Here is a 14,734-nt window from a genome sequence, read left to right as displayed (position 1 = left end):
AATATCCTTCTTTGTCATGGTTTCTTTAATAAGCTTAATCCTCTCATCGTTCTCTTGAATATTAATACCTGAAATATTAGAGACACATCTCTTTGCAAGATTTAGTCTCCTTTTCTTCACTCGACTACACAAGCCCATTATATTTTTAAGTGGTATTTTTCTCTATCTAAACCCTATTGGAGTTTCTTTCAAGCAGAATAATTTTTCTTGCAATGACTGATTAGAGTTTTCTAGATTATCAACCTTGTCCATTAGCTCAAAAATAGTTTTTTGTGCCAATGTTAATGCTTCCTTCATTTCGTGTATTTGTTTTGTAAATGTAAAAGATGCAGAATATAACCTCATGCAATAGCTAAGCATCCCATCACAACCATCTCCAACATACCTTATGAAGTTGTGAATATTGTAAAAAGGAGGATGCTTACTAGAAGGATAAATATTTCCAAGATATCTTATGAAGTTGTGAATATTGTAAAAAGGAGGATGCTTACCTGTAGAAGGGTTCGAAGGATAAATATTTCCATCTCGAGTGCCTAAGCAAGTGATGAAAAAGCTCCTTGTGTAATACCTTTTCAAATTGATTATATCTAGCTTTTGCAATTAGAGGATTCCTTTTTTTTGAAAATATGATACACAATTTTTTTTACATTAGGTGTAGGTGACATTGGAAAATGAATTATACAAGAATATTTAGTGCATATAGTTAGAAGGATGGCACGGCTGCATGCCGTGCCACCTAATTTTCCCCCCCTCTATAACCATCGCTATTTGCATCAAAATTTTACTCTGCAACTATCGCTAATAGCGTCTCTATTAGAGTCACTATTTCGGTTAGCAATGCAAATAGCGACTTCGCGATGCTAATAGCGACTTAACGACGCAAATAGAGATGCTAATAGTAACAAATCGATCGTGTCGCTAATAGCGACAAGCATAGCAATGATGAGGGATAATTTTTTCCATGAATAATTCCATCATTTTAAACCTCACTATAGGGTCTATATGTTGTAGTGGATAATAGGTTGGTTTAAATAGAGGCTAGGTTAGGGTTAGGGCTTTTAGGTAGTTCATATACCTACACATTTAACTTAGGTATACTTCTAGTGCGGTAAATAACTTAGGGCAAATCCTGGGTTGGGTTAAGGGTCTTAAACCACATGATAAGTGCATGACTATTCAAAGAAATCTATTCGAGTGAAGGGAAGAAGCATAATTGATATGCAGATCAATGTGAGTTATATATAAGTCAATGTGAGGGAGAGAGAGAGGGGGGGGGGAGCTCATCACCATCATCACCACCATCACCGCTATACACGAAGAAGAAAGAGAAGTGTGCAAGGGTGAAGGGAGGGAAGGTGCAAAGAGAATGTACAAAGGGTTTCATCTTCAGGTCTTTGAGGTAGGTACATTGCCTCTTCTTGCTTTATTTTTGTGTTCTCTTCTCTTCTTTTTTTATTTTTCTTTGCAAAGAAATTCATGGAAAGAGGGAGGGAGGAAAGGAGGGAGAAGAAGGAAGGGAGAGGAAGAGAGAAAGAGGGAGAGAAAGGGGAGAAAGAAAACAAAGAGAAAGATGAAGAGAAAAATGAGAGATGAATGGAGGGAGAGAGGAGGATGAGTGAGAGAAACAAAGAGAGAGAGAGGGGGGAGAAACAAAGAGAGAGGAAACAAAGAAAGGGAAATAGAGAGAGAAAGGGAGGGGGAGAGAAATAGAGAGAGGTAGAGGAAAGGAAGAGAGGAGGAGGAGGTAGAAAAGAAGGGTGAGGTAAAGAGAGGAAGGAGAGTGAAAAGAAGAAAGTGAGAGGGGGAAAGAGAGATAGAGAGAAAAAAATAGAGAGCGAGAGAGAAGGAGAGAGAAATAGAAAAACAATGAGAGAATGAGAGAGAAGGTTAAGAAAGAAAAGTAAAGGGAGAGGGGGGAGAGAGAGATAAAGAGAGGTGGGGTGACATTTCTTTCAATATCTTTGTTTTTTAAGCTTTTTATTTTCTATCTTTGATTGTCTTTGCAATGAGATGAGTTGAGTGAGAGTGGGGAGGGAAGGAGGGAGAGAAATAGAGAGAAGAAGGGAGGGGAAGGAAGAGAGAGACATGGAGAAATAAAAAAGGGGACAGAGAGGGGCTTCATAAAAAAGTATCGAAACCCGAGCATGGCATTTTTCAGGTTTGTAAACGAGAGAGAGAGAGAGAGAGAGAGAGAGAGAGAGAGAGAGAGAGAGAGAGAGAGAGAGAGAGAGGCCACCACCACCACTGTCATCCATGAAGAGGGAGGAGATAAGTGTAAAGGAGAAGGAAGGAACTCGTGAAGGAGAAGAAAAAGGAGAGAAGTACAAAGGGATTCTTCTTCAAGCTTTGAGGTAAGTGCATTATCTCTTCTCTCTTTGTTTTTTCTATTTTCTTTACTTCTCTCTATCTTTTAGTTGATGAAGAGATGTATAGAGAGAAGAAGTGAGAGAGATCGACGAGAGAGAGAGAGAGAGAGAGAGAGAGAGAGAGAGAGAGAGAGAGAGAGAGAGAGAGAGGCCATTGCCACCGCCAATCCACCACAAAAAGAGAGGGGACAACTGCAAAGAAGGAGGAAACCCGTGAAGGAGAAGGAGAAGAATGAGAGAAGTGCGAAAGGATTCTTCTTCAAGCTTTGAGGTAAGTGCATTCTCTCTTCTCTCTTTGTTTTTCTCTTTTCTTTACTTCTCTCTTTCTTTTTGTTGAATGAAGAGATGTATAGAGAGAAGAAGGGAGACATATCAACACGAGAGAGAGAGAGAGAGAGAGAGAGAGAGAGAGAGAGAGAGATGTTACCGCTGCCATTGCATCCACTAAAAGAGAGGGGACAACTACAAAGGAGAAGGAGGGAACCCGTGAAGGAGAAGAAGGAGGAGGAGAGAAGCGTGAAAGGATTCTTTAGATGCCAAACTTCGGACCAGGGGTATGCACACATTTTTTTTCCTTAAAAAAAAAAAGGCTCTTGGCCACCTAAATATGTACAGACAGATGGTGGGCATCCTAATTTACCTTACTATTATCCATCTTGACTTGAGTTATGCAGTGGGGCTGATTAGCCAGTTTATGCAAAAACCTCGTAAGCCATACTTAGATGCAGTCAAGAGGATTATGGGGTACATGAAGGGTATTGTTGATTATGGGATGTTTTATGAGCATGGAAAATCATTTGACTTGACAGGTTATACGGATGTTGATTGGGCTAGGTGTATCTATGATAGGAGGTCAACTAGTGGTTATGCTTTCAGTTTGGGAAGCAGTATGATTAGCTAGAGTAGTAAGAAGCAACCCACCATTGCTTTATCTAGTATACAGAGGCAGAATAAAGGGGTACAACCTTAGCGGCATGGGAAGCAGTTTGGCTTATGAAACTGCTACATGATTTGGGTATCCAGTCGGACAACAAAGTCACATTGCATTGTGAGAATCTCAGTAATGTGATGCTGGCTAGCAACCTCGTCTATCATGCTAGATCCAAACACATAGAGATTCATTACAATTTCATAAGGGAAATGGTACTTCCAGGACAGATTGATCTACTTCATGTGAAGACAGAATACCATGTAGCAGATGTCTTTACCAAATCACTTGGTAAAGAGAAATTCATTCATTTCAGGGAGCTACTTGGAGTACATCAACTAGTTTGAGCTCAAGAAACGGAGTTTAAGAAGGGGGAGAATGAGCTTGATTCTTTTTATCTTGAAACACCTCCATTCATTGAGATTAAGAGTAAAGATAAGAAAGAAGAGATAGAAGATGACATAGACATAGGTAAAAACAAGAAGGAAGAAGTAGAGCTTAGAGACACTACCACTCCCTATATAAGTGTTTTTGGCTCCAACACCATGGTATAACTCTTACAAATGTCCAAATGGTCCCCCAAAAAGACTTGAACAAGTTTGGAATAAGCTGGAGTGAGTAGAAGATCAATGGGACTTATTCATACCTTAGGTCCTGATTACAATGAAAGCTTGAAGTGAAGCTCTTCTTCTTGGGCCTAACAAGTGATAAAAAAGCTCCTTGAGTAATACTTTTTTGAATTGATTATATCTAGCTTTTACAATCACAAGTTTTTTTTTTCTCGAGTGCCTAAGCAAGTGATGAAAAAGCTCATTGTGCAATACCTTTTCGAATTGATTATATCTAGCTTTTGCAATCAGAGGTTTTCTTTTTTTAAAAAAAATCTGATACACAATTTTTTTACATTAGGTGTAGGTGACATTGGAAAATGAAGTATACAAGAATATTTAGTGCATATAGCTAGAAGGATGGAACGGCTGCATGCCCTGCCACCTAATTTTTTCCCCCTCTGTAACCGTCGCTATTTGCGTTAAAAATTTACTCTGCAATCCTTGCTAATAGCATCTCTATTAGCGTTACTATTTTAATTAACGACGCTAATAACGACGCAAATATCGACTTAGCGACGCAAATAGAGACGCTAATAGCGACAAATCGGTCGCGTCGCTAATAGCGACGTGAATAGCGATGACGGGGGTAATTTTTTCCATGAATAATTACGTCGCTTTAAATTTCGCTATAGGGTCTATATGTTGTAGTGGGTAATAGGTTGGTTTAAATAGAGGCTAGGTTAGGATTAGGGCTTTTAGGTAGTTCATATACCTACACATTTACCTTAGGTATACTTCTAGTGTAGTAAATAACTTAGGGCAAATCTTGGTTTGGGTAAAGGGTCTTAAACCACATGATAAGTGCATGACTATTCAAAGAAATCTATTCGAGTGAAGGGAACAAGCATAATTGATATGCAGATCAATGTGAGTTATATATAAGTCAGTAGTTATTGCGTCCTAGTCATTAAGACATCGCTCAGTGACCTGTTTCAGGCATAATTACTATGTTCTATAGGCTTATGGTCGACATGCAATTAAGGACATATCTATTCGTAACACTAATGAGTTAGAGCTTTTAAGTTATATTGTATTACAGCGTATACACGACATTGTAAAAATCTTAGTAATTGAATACTTATTTATTGCTTAAGCTAAAACACCTAAGATTATGTATTTAGTTAGCATCCAAGAGAAACAAGATGTAAATAACGAAATTATCACCATAAGCCCCTATATTTATCACCATATCACATTCACAAATAGTATCCCAATATGTTTAAGCAAAGTGTATCTTAATGCAAAAATTCACACTATAAGGTAGGAGGTTGTAGCATCTAGTTATTATAAGGCTGAAAAAGTTACTCTAGAGAGTGGGGATTTCCAATGTGTGTGTGTGCGTGTGTGTGTGTGTGTGTGTGTGTGTAGCTCTTTTTGTTTATCTTTAATCTTTTTTTCAATAAACAATACGAGAAAGTTGAAAAAGGTGTGGCCCCAATTTTACAATAGCTGCATGTGAAATAGTGTGTTTATGTTGAAGGAAAGGTTCCTTTTTATTAAGTGTTCAATTGCACGTTCATATGGACATTTAGTTGCTGTAAGATTCTATGTCTATATTAGATGGTAAAATAAACGTGTATATAATGTTGTGTTTGGTTTCCATATCTCTACTTTGACTCTATTGCAACTCATTGCCTTTGTTCATAGAAATGTGAAGCGAGTGAGACGTAGCCTTGTGATGTTCACAGCAACGATGGCAATGGTGTAGGCCAGCTAGTAAGGTTTATTCTTCATAAGCTCTTGTTAATGCAAAGCACAAAGCACTCAAAGTTATTCCCTAAGTTGTTAATTGAATTGTTTTGATTCCACAAATATGGTTGCTGTGATTACTAGTTCCTTCACCACTATATGTGTTGCTGTGGTTGGCGGTGTGATCGACTACCAACCAACGAACATCAAGGAGGCCGATGTAATTTTATCACCTTTGACTTTTTCCTTTTGTGTTGTGTTGTAGGGGGGGGGGGGGGCGTGCGGAGGGAGTCTCTAGAATATCAACACATGGACCCTTTTCTGTGGTGGCTCGCTACTCCCATTTTTTCCGCCTTTTGGTTTCTCAGCTTGCATCTCCTCCATGACTTGAGAGAGAGAGAAAGAGTTCCAGTCTTTCCTCCTCCACGAACTCTGAGAGAGAGCGCGCTGCGCATTAGCACAGAGATCCAGTCTCTCTGGGCTATCAACACTGGCTGCGCGCGAGCGGTGAGCGGCGTCTCCCGCATCATCAACAGTGGCTGATGATGGACTTGAAGGTCGAAAGCTCTGCTAGCTCGTCGGGGCATCCTACGGCATCGCCATTGCAGCAACAGCATCATCAGAAGGTGAGGGCGACGAGGAGGAGCGCATCTGCAGAGGAAGAAGCGAAGCAGGTCGCGGGGCCGAGTTTATCAGAAGAGGAGGGGAGGGCAGTAGAGACGCGGTTGGAAGAAGAGAAGGCGAGCTTGGACAATATCCCGCCGCCCTTCATGGCGGGGCGGCCCTTCTCGCCCTACAGCGCGAGGGTGCCGTGGCACACGGGCGTGCGGGCCTTCCTGTCGTGGCTGTTCCCCAAGTACGGCCACTACTGCGGGCCCAACTGGTCGAGCGGGAGGAGCGGCGGGTCGCTGGTGTGGGAGCGGCCGCCTATCGACTGGCTGGACTACTGCTGCTTCTGCCACGACGTTGGCTACGACAGCCACGACCAGGCCCAGCTCTACAAGGCCGACCTCGCCCTGCTCGACTGCCTCCAGAACCAGATGCCCCCCGCCGGCTGGAGCCACCCCACCAGCAACGTGCGCTTCGCGGAGGCCTATAGGAACGCCTGCATCGCAGGTGAGCGCGTCCCCTCCACCCCCCCTCTCTCTCTCTCTCTCTCTCTCTCGGGGTGGGATATCCGTTATAGGTACCTTGAGATTCCTACCATGTAAACAAGTGATAATATATTATTATAAGGCCTGCCTATTAAAATTTGCCTTAAAGATGGGGTCGTAAGGTTAATTCAACACTTCCATCTATAAAAATAAATATTGAAAGAAAATTTTGGTTGCTATGCAGAAGTTATCATAGCTAGCACCCTTCCTTAGAGAGAGAGAGAGAGAAGGTCTAGATTCTAAAAATATATCCATAAGAATAAACACACTAGTCATGAGACATTTTAGCTAAAACTCTTCAACCCCCATTAACAAACGAACGCAAATCGAGAGAGGCAAGCCGAAAAATTGCTCGCTTTCTTCTTTTTCTTCCCTCATGGTGTGCATCCCAAGACCCATTCTATTTGTCGCCCATCATAGGTGCAAGCTAAGATAGTTGAAGGCATGCTTTCATTTCCTTACTAGGTGGCTCAATTAGTCTTTTACCACCATGCACAACTACCCAACCCTCTCATTTACCATAATTAAGACCAAAAATAGATATATCATCATGTTGCTACCATAATTTGCCCATCCTCATTACCCATTATTAAGGCTTAATAGTTATATCATCATGTCACCACTTTAAAGTGCCCACCCTCACATTATCCACCATCAATAAGGCTTAAAATCGTTATATCATCGAGCCACTTCCCTTAACTTCAAGTTTAAGAATTTATTTAAACGCTTTGTCCTCTCCCTAGTACCACCCCCCTAGCTTGCTCAAGGTGTAATCTCCACCTTGCACAATTATGGGCATGCTCTTGTAAGTCACCACATTCACATTAATCATAATTACAACTTAATAAAGTTATCTCCAATTGTGATATTGTTTTAAACTTGAGTTTGAGAATGCCAAAAGTAAAACTTAAACAAAGTTATCTCTAGTTGTGTCATTGTCTTAAGATTGAGTTGAAGATTATCTAAACTTTGGACTCCCCTTTTTTGTCTACTGTGAAGCTATTTTTGAATATCTCATGTAGTTTTGTACCAATGGTCAAGGCATGCTCTCATATGATGTGCTCAAATTAGCCATAGGTCAAACGTGTATGGAATTACGTGATTGGCATAAAATTGAGCTTAGGAATCTTTGCTCTTTCCTTGTAGACTTTTTAAAGGTCCTTTTAAAATGTTTTATGTGATTTTCTATTTCATTTTTTGATTAGCAAATTGATTGGAATGATTGCTCTTACCTTGCACTAGCACAGGTAGTTGTTGTGGGTATGCGATTAATTGTGCTTACATTAACTAATTAAGACTTAAAGCAATATGTAGCATTGTGTGATTCATTTTAAATTGAGTTTAAGAATATTTAAACTCCTTGCCCTCTCCTTTTGTGCAATGTTTATGCTATGTTCTAGTTGTTTATTTAATAATGTGGTATCTTATTTATCATTCCTTAGAATGGTTGCAATCATGGCTATTTCATGGTGTCTTTAATGGACTTGTTTTGTCTTCTTATTCATATCCTTTATAGTTGAATTGTTTAAATCAATTCCCTTTTGACTTACACTAGTAGCTATTGCTTCTTACCTCACCTTTTGGAAGAATCATACGTCTTCTCATAGAACAATCCTAACGCTTTAGTCCCTCTCTTTATAGATGTGGAGGGACCATAGCCAATCTTTCGAGCTTGTTTTTAAAGGGGAAGGCAAGGGGCATTATGTTCATCTACTTTCTCAAGGGACATTGCTATGGGAAGCCCAACAATGTTTTCAACATTAAATGTGATCTTGTACACAACAAGAAATCTTTACTTTTGTCTATCTATTGCCAACTTTTTGGTTAAAAGTAATTGTCATATGTTTGATTGTGGTTCTTTTTTGTTTTTATTTGCAGGTCTCAAGAATTTTCTACTCCCTTATAGGAGAATGCTCATTGCAAACAAAAATCTAAGGTTATAAAATTTGTATCAAGCCTCACAACTATAAAGTCTCCACTTACCCAACCAAGAGTTGCTCTCACATATGTGAGCAACTTACATTGCCCATATTTACTGGAACTAATCTACTCCACATATCATTTGTGAGTCAATATAACCTATCTTCTCGGACTTCTATGATTGCTAATTGGGGATTGTGGTGGAAAATCAACCAAGCATTAGTCCAATGGGTGAACTTTTTGTTTACAATGTAACTATTTATTAATGTATCCATATTCAAGATATTTTCCACCGTAATGAGAATATTGTGATTTAGTGTTCATGTCATTTCTCTTGTATTTTCAAATGATGTGTAACGATCTCCACATGTACATGGTGATGAAATTCAATGTGTGAACATATATATTTATTCTTACTATGAGAGTGAATAGTACAAAACACTTTTCTACATTCGAATAAAAAGAGATAGAAAACCTAGTGTTATAACCATGGCCACTCCTAGGTGTGAAGCCAAGTATCCTTCGCAATTACAGTTGAGTGTGTGTGGTTTATACAACTTCTTGTCATATTGGGTGACAATCAATCATCCCCTACCATTATATATACTGATATGCAAAGTTTAGAGTTTTGGTAGTTGCACAAAAATCCAATTTTTGAATTATTGCACATAGCACGTTGACGTGCATTATCATTATGTGCCTACACAAGATAACTTGGTAGTTCTATACATGAAGGCTCTCACTTGTAAGAAGTTTGAAGCTTTCTACAGAGCTTTAAGCCATGAGCCACTATATTCATGTCATTCTTCATGTCATCACTTGCTGGAGGGATTTATAGCACATACTATGGTAGTCGAGTGTGGACACATTACCCTTCCCACCATGATCCACTATATTCCTATTAGTGTTCACATCATCACTCGCTAGGGGGATTTGTAGCATATACTAGGGAGGTCATGTGTGGACACACTAAGAGCACTCGAGTTTTTTCTCTTGGTAAGAGGATATATACACTTATGCACACCTTATCCCAATCCATTATAGGGTTGTGCACTTCTATATCTTCTTCCCTTTTATTCCCTTAAAAAATAGAGCTATGAGCTTTGCCTTATGCCTTCATTACTCCATTACTACTTGCATAATACCATTGTTTTGCATGAGGAGAAATTTCATTTGACCTATCCTTGCCCTACAGACTCATATAAATGATGACAAAAAACAAGTTTAAAACTAGTGTTCAATAGAGGGAAGGCATCTCGATTAACTAATCCCTTTGTTGGATTTTCCCACATAGAAAATTCCATGTCTTGCTAGAAAAGGTGACCCACCACCTTTTTCATGAGGATTCACACACTTCTCACACTTCCAAATAGTTGTGAAACCTACAACACAAGGTTTGGATGTTTGAGTATCTATAGAGAAGACTTTTTAAGCTTGCCAACAAGGGCTAGGTCATTGTGTTTGTTCTTGTGATTTCGTTATTTGCCTTGAGTGTATGATATTTAGTGACCATGTGATGGAGTTGTAATATAGGAATATATACTTCTCTAAAAAAGGGATAAATTGGGCAACAACTAGTCAAGTGCAAGATGTAAATTAATTTGTTTTTGAATCTTTTCCTTTGATTGAGAGAGAGAGAGAGAGAGAGAGAGAGAGAGAGAGAGAGAGAGAGAGAGATGTATGTTACACACACACACACAAAGGTAGGTGACAAAAGGGACGAAAAAGATCTTTTTTTTTGTTAATGTATCACCTTTTTTCTATGAATTTGAGAGATTTGGGAGGTTAGGAGGTACTATATGGTTGATATGTAGGAATGGCACATGGGAATAGTATATGGTTGTGTATTTTCTTGGTTTCCATATTGTCTAGATGTCAATTTGCACTTGCAACCCTTTCATTTATCTTCACTTTACATTTAATGTCTAGAGTCTCCATGTTCTTTCCTTATTCTCACCTCTTTACTTTCTAAAGCCTAGATCATATATATATTCTCTTACTTTTCAACTATATCCTTCATAATTTAGCATTAACATACATAATGTTAGGTAGATCTTTATTGCTCCTCATCTCACTATGCCTCTCACTCTTCATGCATTTTCCCATCCCTTTCATTACAATAAACTCCCCTCCAAGATCTCTGCTCTTCTTCTCAATATATATCCCACTACTCTAGCTATGATCTCTAAATTCAAACTGTGTATTTACCCTCTATTTTTTTGGGTTACTCTCTACTGTATTTGTTTATGATTTATATACAATTTCTCATCCCATATACTCTATCCCACTCTATTTATAATCCATGCACATAGTAGTCTCAATTCTTATTTCTTTTCACCTTACTTTTCTTCTTTGTACCTCCATGCTATGCATATTGCACCTTATCAAATATACTATTTTTTCATCTCTATTTTTAACTTCATTTTGTAATAACCAAGCATGGAAGGCACAATCTATTTGTCATCTACCCTGCCCTTATAATCCATGCACATAATAGTCTCGATTCTTATTTCTTTTCACCTTACTTTTCTTCTTTGTACCTCCATGCTATGCATGTTATAGCTTGTCAAGTATACTATTTTTTCATCTCTATTTTTAACTTCATTTTGTAATAACCAAGCATGAAAGGCACAATCTATTGAAAGACTCTATTAGAGATAGACAAAATCTCTCTCTCTCTCTCTCTCTCTCTCTCTCTCTCTCTCTCTCTCTCTCTCTCTCTCTATACATGTCCCTCTTCATGCATTTTCCTAGCCCTTCCATTCCAATTGACTCTCCTCCAAGAATTTTTATCTTCTTGTCAATCAACATCAATTTAACCTTGTTGCACCCTTTGTGTGCATGTGCATGAGAGAGAGAGAGAGAGTGTGTAACATGCCCGATCCTTGAATCGCGGGATACGTCTTAGCAGTCCATCGAGAGATATATCTAGAAGACGCCACCCGGCACTCCCAAGGAATGACACGGGGTTTGCCAACTAGAGTCTCTTGAGTCCACTCCGCAACGGAACTTATCCGGCTGTTCCCATTAGGATCGACCTGAAGTCCGGGTTCCTAGTCAACATTGTCTAAGGTCATAGACCCACTTTTTCCTAATGTTTCTTGTTAACATTTCCTTTGAGGAAAGCTCTCGGCTAACCGAGACCACCCTTCCGTAGGATAGACCCATCGATCACATCCACCACGCTTCCCTTGAGGGTTCCCCTAGTTATCTAATTACCTACCACATTATGTTTGACATATAAAGGCAGCTTTCTTAATTAACTCATTAATCACAAGTTCCTTCACATAATTTAGGCCATAGACACGAAGACAAGATAAAACAAGATCAAACACTTCCTTAACTTATCTTCAGATTAATGTGTGTCTCCTGCCCATACATGAGAATTAAGTGCTCCTTTCTGCCTCCGCAGAAAAATCCTTCTGTCTTCCGACAATAAGACCCGAAAGTTTATCCTTCCAAGATTCCACCTTGTAACTAGTATCAAGGCCTCGAGATCCCATCCCGAGTCACGTAGAATACTTGTCTAGGGCCCGGAGGCATTGGGATTTATGGCCACAGTCTCCACTAGCACCCAAGCGTCCTTCTACGCCAAGTGATTTCCACGGAGAGACCTCTCGCGGCAGGTTCGGTCCACATTCCCGGCGCGGATTCATAAACCTGTTGGTTAGGGTTTGGCAGCTTGTGGGGGGTAGCTAACACCATCCTTCCTTAACTATCCCTTTAGGAAATCAACCATAGCTGAAGCAACCAGCATAGTAACAATTGCTAGGAAAAAAATCCCTTTCGTTTCCATGGCAATCAGTCACCTCAAACCCGGCCATGAAATCATCAAACACTCCCCACTTGGGTTAACATCCAAAACCACATGAACAAACAGTTGAATGCACAACCACTTGCTTCAAGGCATCGCAATCCCATTGCATGCACAATCGGAATTTTAATTGGATGTATCAAATCAATTGCTTAAGGGATTTACAACCTTTTCAAACCGCCAAGCATAACTTGGGTCAACAATCCATTTAGGGTTAGGTCACCAGCTTCAACTAAGCTAGGAGCGTATCCATTTGCGATAGTCCACAGCAAGATCGATAAAACAATTCCCATGCAATTATACTTATTCCTAATGCACCGGATCACATGTGACTTGCGTTTATGAAATTCTAGGGTTTTGTCTAACGATGCAAGTGTATATCATGAACAGTAATTAACATTTCATGTGTTTCTTTTAACCATGATTGCGAAACGTGAATTCTAAATGACTATTTATGCACTGAACTAGTTAAAAAGCTATCATTTTATGTGAAGTAGGGCGAAAACCTTATCATTTTATGTGTGTAAAAGCTATCATTTTGTGCCTAAAATCTTGTGTGAATTCCAAACTCTACCGTTTTGCGCATGCAACTTAGTTCTTAGAGTAAACAAAACCCTATGCACTACATCAATCCTTTCATCCCTTCCACGATAAATAATTTCTAAATTAATTTTTAACGCCTAGAACCTGGGCTTGATTCGTGTGTGTTGCCTTGGTTTTTCTGCTCACCCCTCCAATATTACCGGTGGCTTGGGCGCCTACGCTTCCTGCGACTTTCTTCTTGGGAGCCATTTGCCTCGCGGAGATTGGGTAGTCCGGACCTTGACGGGTTCCGAGTTGACACGTTCGGAAGAAAAGACCGTTGGATGGGGCCCTTCGCTGAGAGGGTGGTTCGGGTGTGGCTCCTTGCAGCTACTCATTAACTCTCACTCCCTCTCCTTCTTTCTCTCTTCCTCTCTCTTCCTATTCTTTTCTACTATCTCCCTACTCTTTCTCTCTCCTCCACTTCTTCTTTTCTCTTATTCTCCTACTCTCTCTCTCTCTCTTCTTTTTCTCCCTTACTCTTCTTCTTCTTCTCCTTCCCACTCTCTCACCTTCTCTTCTTCTTTCCCTCTTCTCTCTCTTCCCTCTTCTCCTACTCTCTCTCTTCCTATTCTTCTTCTTCTTCTCTTCCTCTCTCTCTTCCTATTCTTCTTCCTCTTCTCTTCCTCTTCTCTCCTTTCCCTCTTCTCTCTCTTCTTCTCTCTTCTTCTTCTTCTTTCCCTTTCCTCCTTCTCTCCTTCCTCTTCTTCTCCTTCTCCCTCTTCTTTCCCTCTTCTCCCACTCCTTCTTCCTCTCTCCTTCTTCTTCACTTCTCTTCTCATCCTCTCTCTCCCTCCTCCTTCCCTTCTCTCTCCTTCTCTCTCCTTCTCCTTCTTCTCTTTCCCTCTTCTCTCTCTTCTTTTTCTCCTCTCCTTCTTCTTTCTTCTCCTCCTTCTATTTCCCTCTTCTCTCTCTTCTCTCTTCCACTCCTCTCCTTCTCCTTCTCTACCTCTTCTCTCTCCCACTCCTTCTTTCCTTCTCCTTCTCTCCCTCTTCTCTCTCCCACTCCTTCTCTCCTTCTCCTTCTCTCCCTCTTCTCTCTCTTCTCTCTCCCACTCCTTCTTTCCTTCTCCTTCTCTCCCTCTTCTCTCTCTTCTCTCTCCCTCTTCTCTTCCTAACAAGGATCACAAGGAAAGGGGCTTGTATGTCAGCAGGGGGGAGCCCTATCGACGAGGAGGAGGAGGGTGGCCTTTTAAGGGGGGCGCAGCTGTACGCTGCCACCTGGGAAGCATGCACCCCCCTTTCCCTACTTCACTCCCTCTCTCTCTCTCCCCGACGTACTGTCGGGGGGGAGGGAGAGGGGGAAAAAAATTGAAAAAAAAAGAAAAGAAAAGGGGGGGTTCCTATGGGCATGGGGATATTACACACACACACACACACACACACACACACACACACAAAGAGAGAGAGAGAGAGAGAGAGAGAGAGAGAGAGAGAGAGAGAGAGAGAGAGAGAGAGAGAGAGAGAGAGAGAGAGAGAGAGAGAGAGAGAGAGAGAGAGAGAGAGAGAGAGAGAGAGACTTGTAATAACTAGAGAACAAAAATATGTGTAACAACATAGTAGGCATAACTTACTTGATATCTTTGGTGGTGATTATCAAGCTCTTTGGAAGCATGGATGTAATGTCTACAAGGATGCATAGTATGTTCAATGGAGGGTTGAAGGGGCAC

The 14,734-nt window shown here is 40.3% G+C and overlaps 1 protein-coding gene across 2 annotated transcripts; it reads left to right on the top strand.

Annotated features, from left to right (window-relative positions):
• Nucleotides 1-5,908: 5,908 nt before the first annotated feature.
• LOC148029397 (Phospholipase A2 family protein) lies at nt 5,909-8,985 on the top strand. Of its 2 annotated transcripts, none has more exons than XM_087688212.1 (2): nt 5,909-6,710; nt 8,390-8,609. In XM_087688212.1, the coding sequence occupies exons 1-2, from the start codon at nt 6,137-6,139 to the stop codon at nt 8,404-8,406; spliced, it is 591 nt and encodes a 196-aa protein (XP_087544338.1). In that variant the 5' UTR covers nt 5,909-6,136; the 3' UTR covers nt 8,407-8,609. The 2 variants fall into 2 exon arrangements, with proteins under 2 accessions (XP_087544338.1, XP_087544337.1); XM_087688211.1 differs by lacking the exon at nt 8,390-8,609 and adding an exon at nt 8,627-8,985 and having other exon boundaries at nt 5,910-6,710.
• Nucleotides 8,986-14,734: the final 5,749 nt, after the last annotated feature.

The sequence above is a fragment of the Lygodium microphyllum genome, chromosome 11, assembly GCF_053477565.2.
Source record: "Lygodium microphyllum isolate KBCC chromosome 11, Lygodium_microphyllum_v1.1.10, whole genome shotgun sequence".
Classification (NCBI taxonomy): Eukaryota; Viridiplantae; Streptophyta; class Polypodiopsida; order Schizaeales; family Lygodiaceae; genus Lygodium; species Lygodium microphyllum.
This window is presented reverse-complemented; position numbering and strand designations above follow the sequence as displayed.

What these genes read in the sequence shown, in the direction of transcription:
- LOC148029397 (XM_087688211.1), top strand. Translation starts at nt 6,137, where the DNA reads ATGATGGACTTGAAGGTCGAAAGCTCTGCTAGCTCGTCGGGGCATCCT. An exon ending in TAGGAACGCCTGCATCGCAG is followed by an intron (nt 6,711 to 8,626) that starts GTGAGCGCGTCC and finishes TTTTATTTGCAG; the next exon opens with GTCTCAAGAATTTTCTACTC.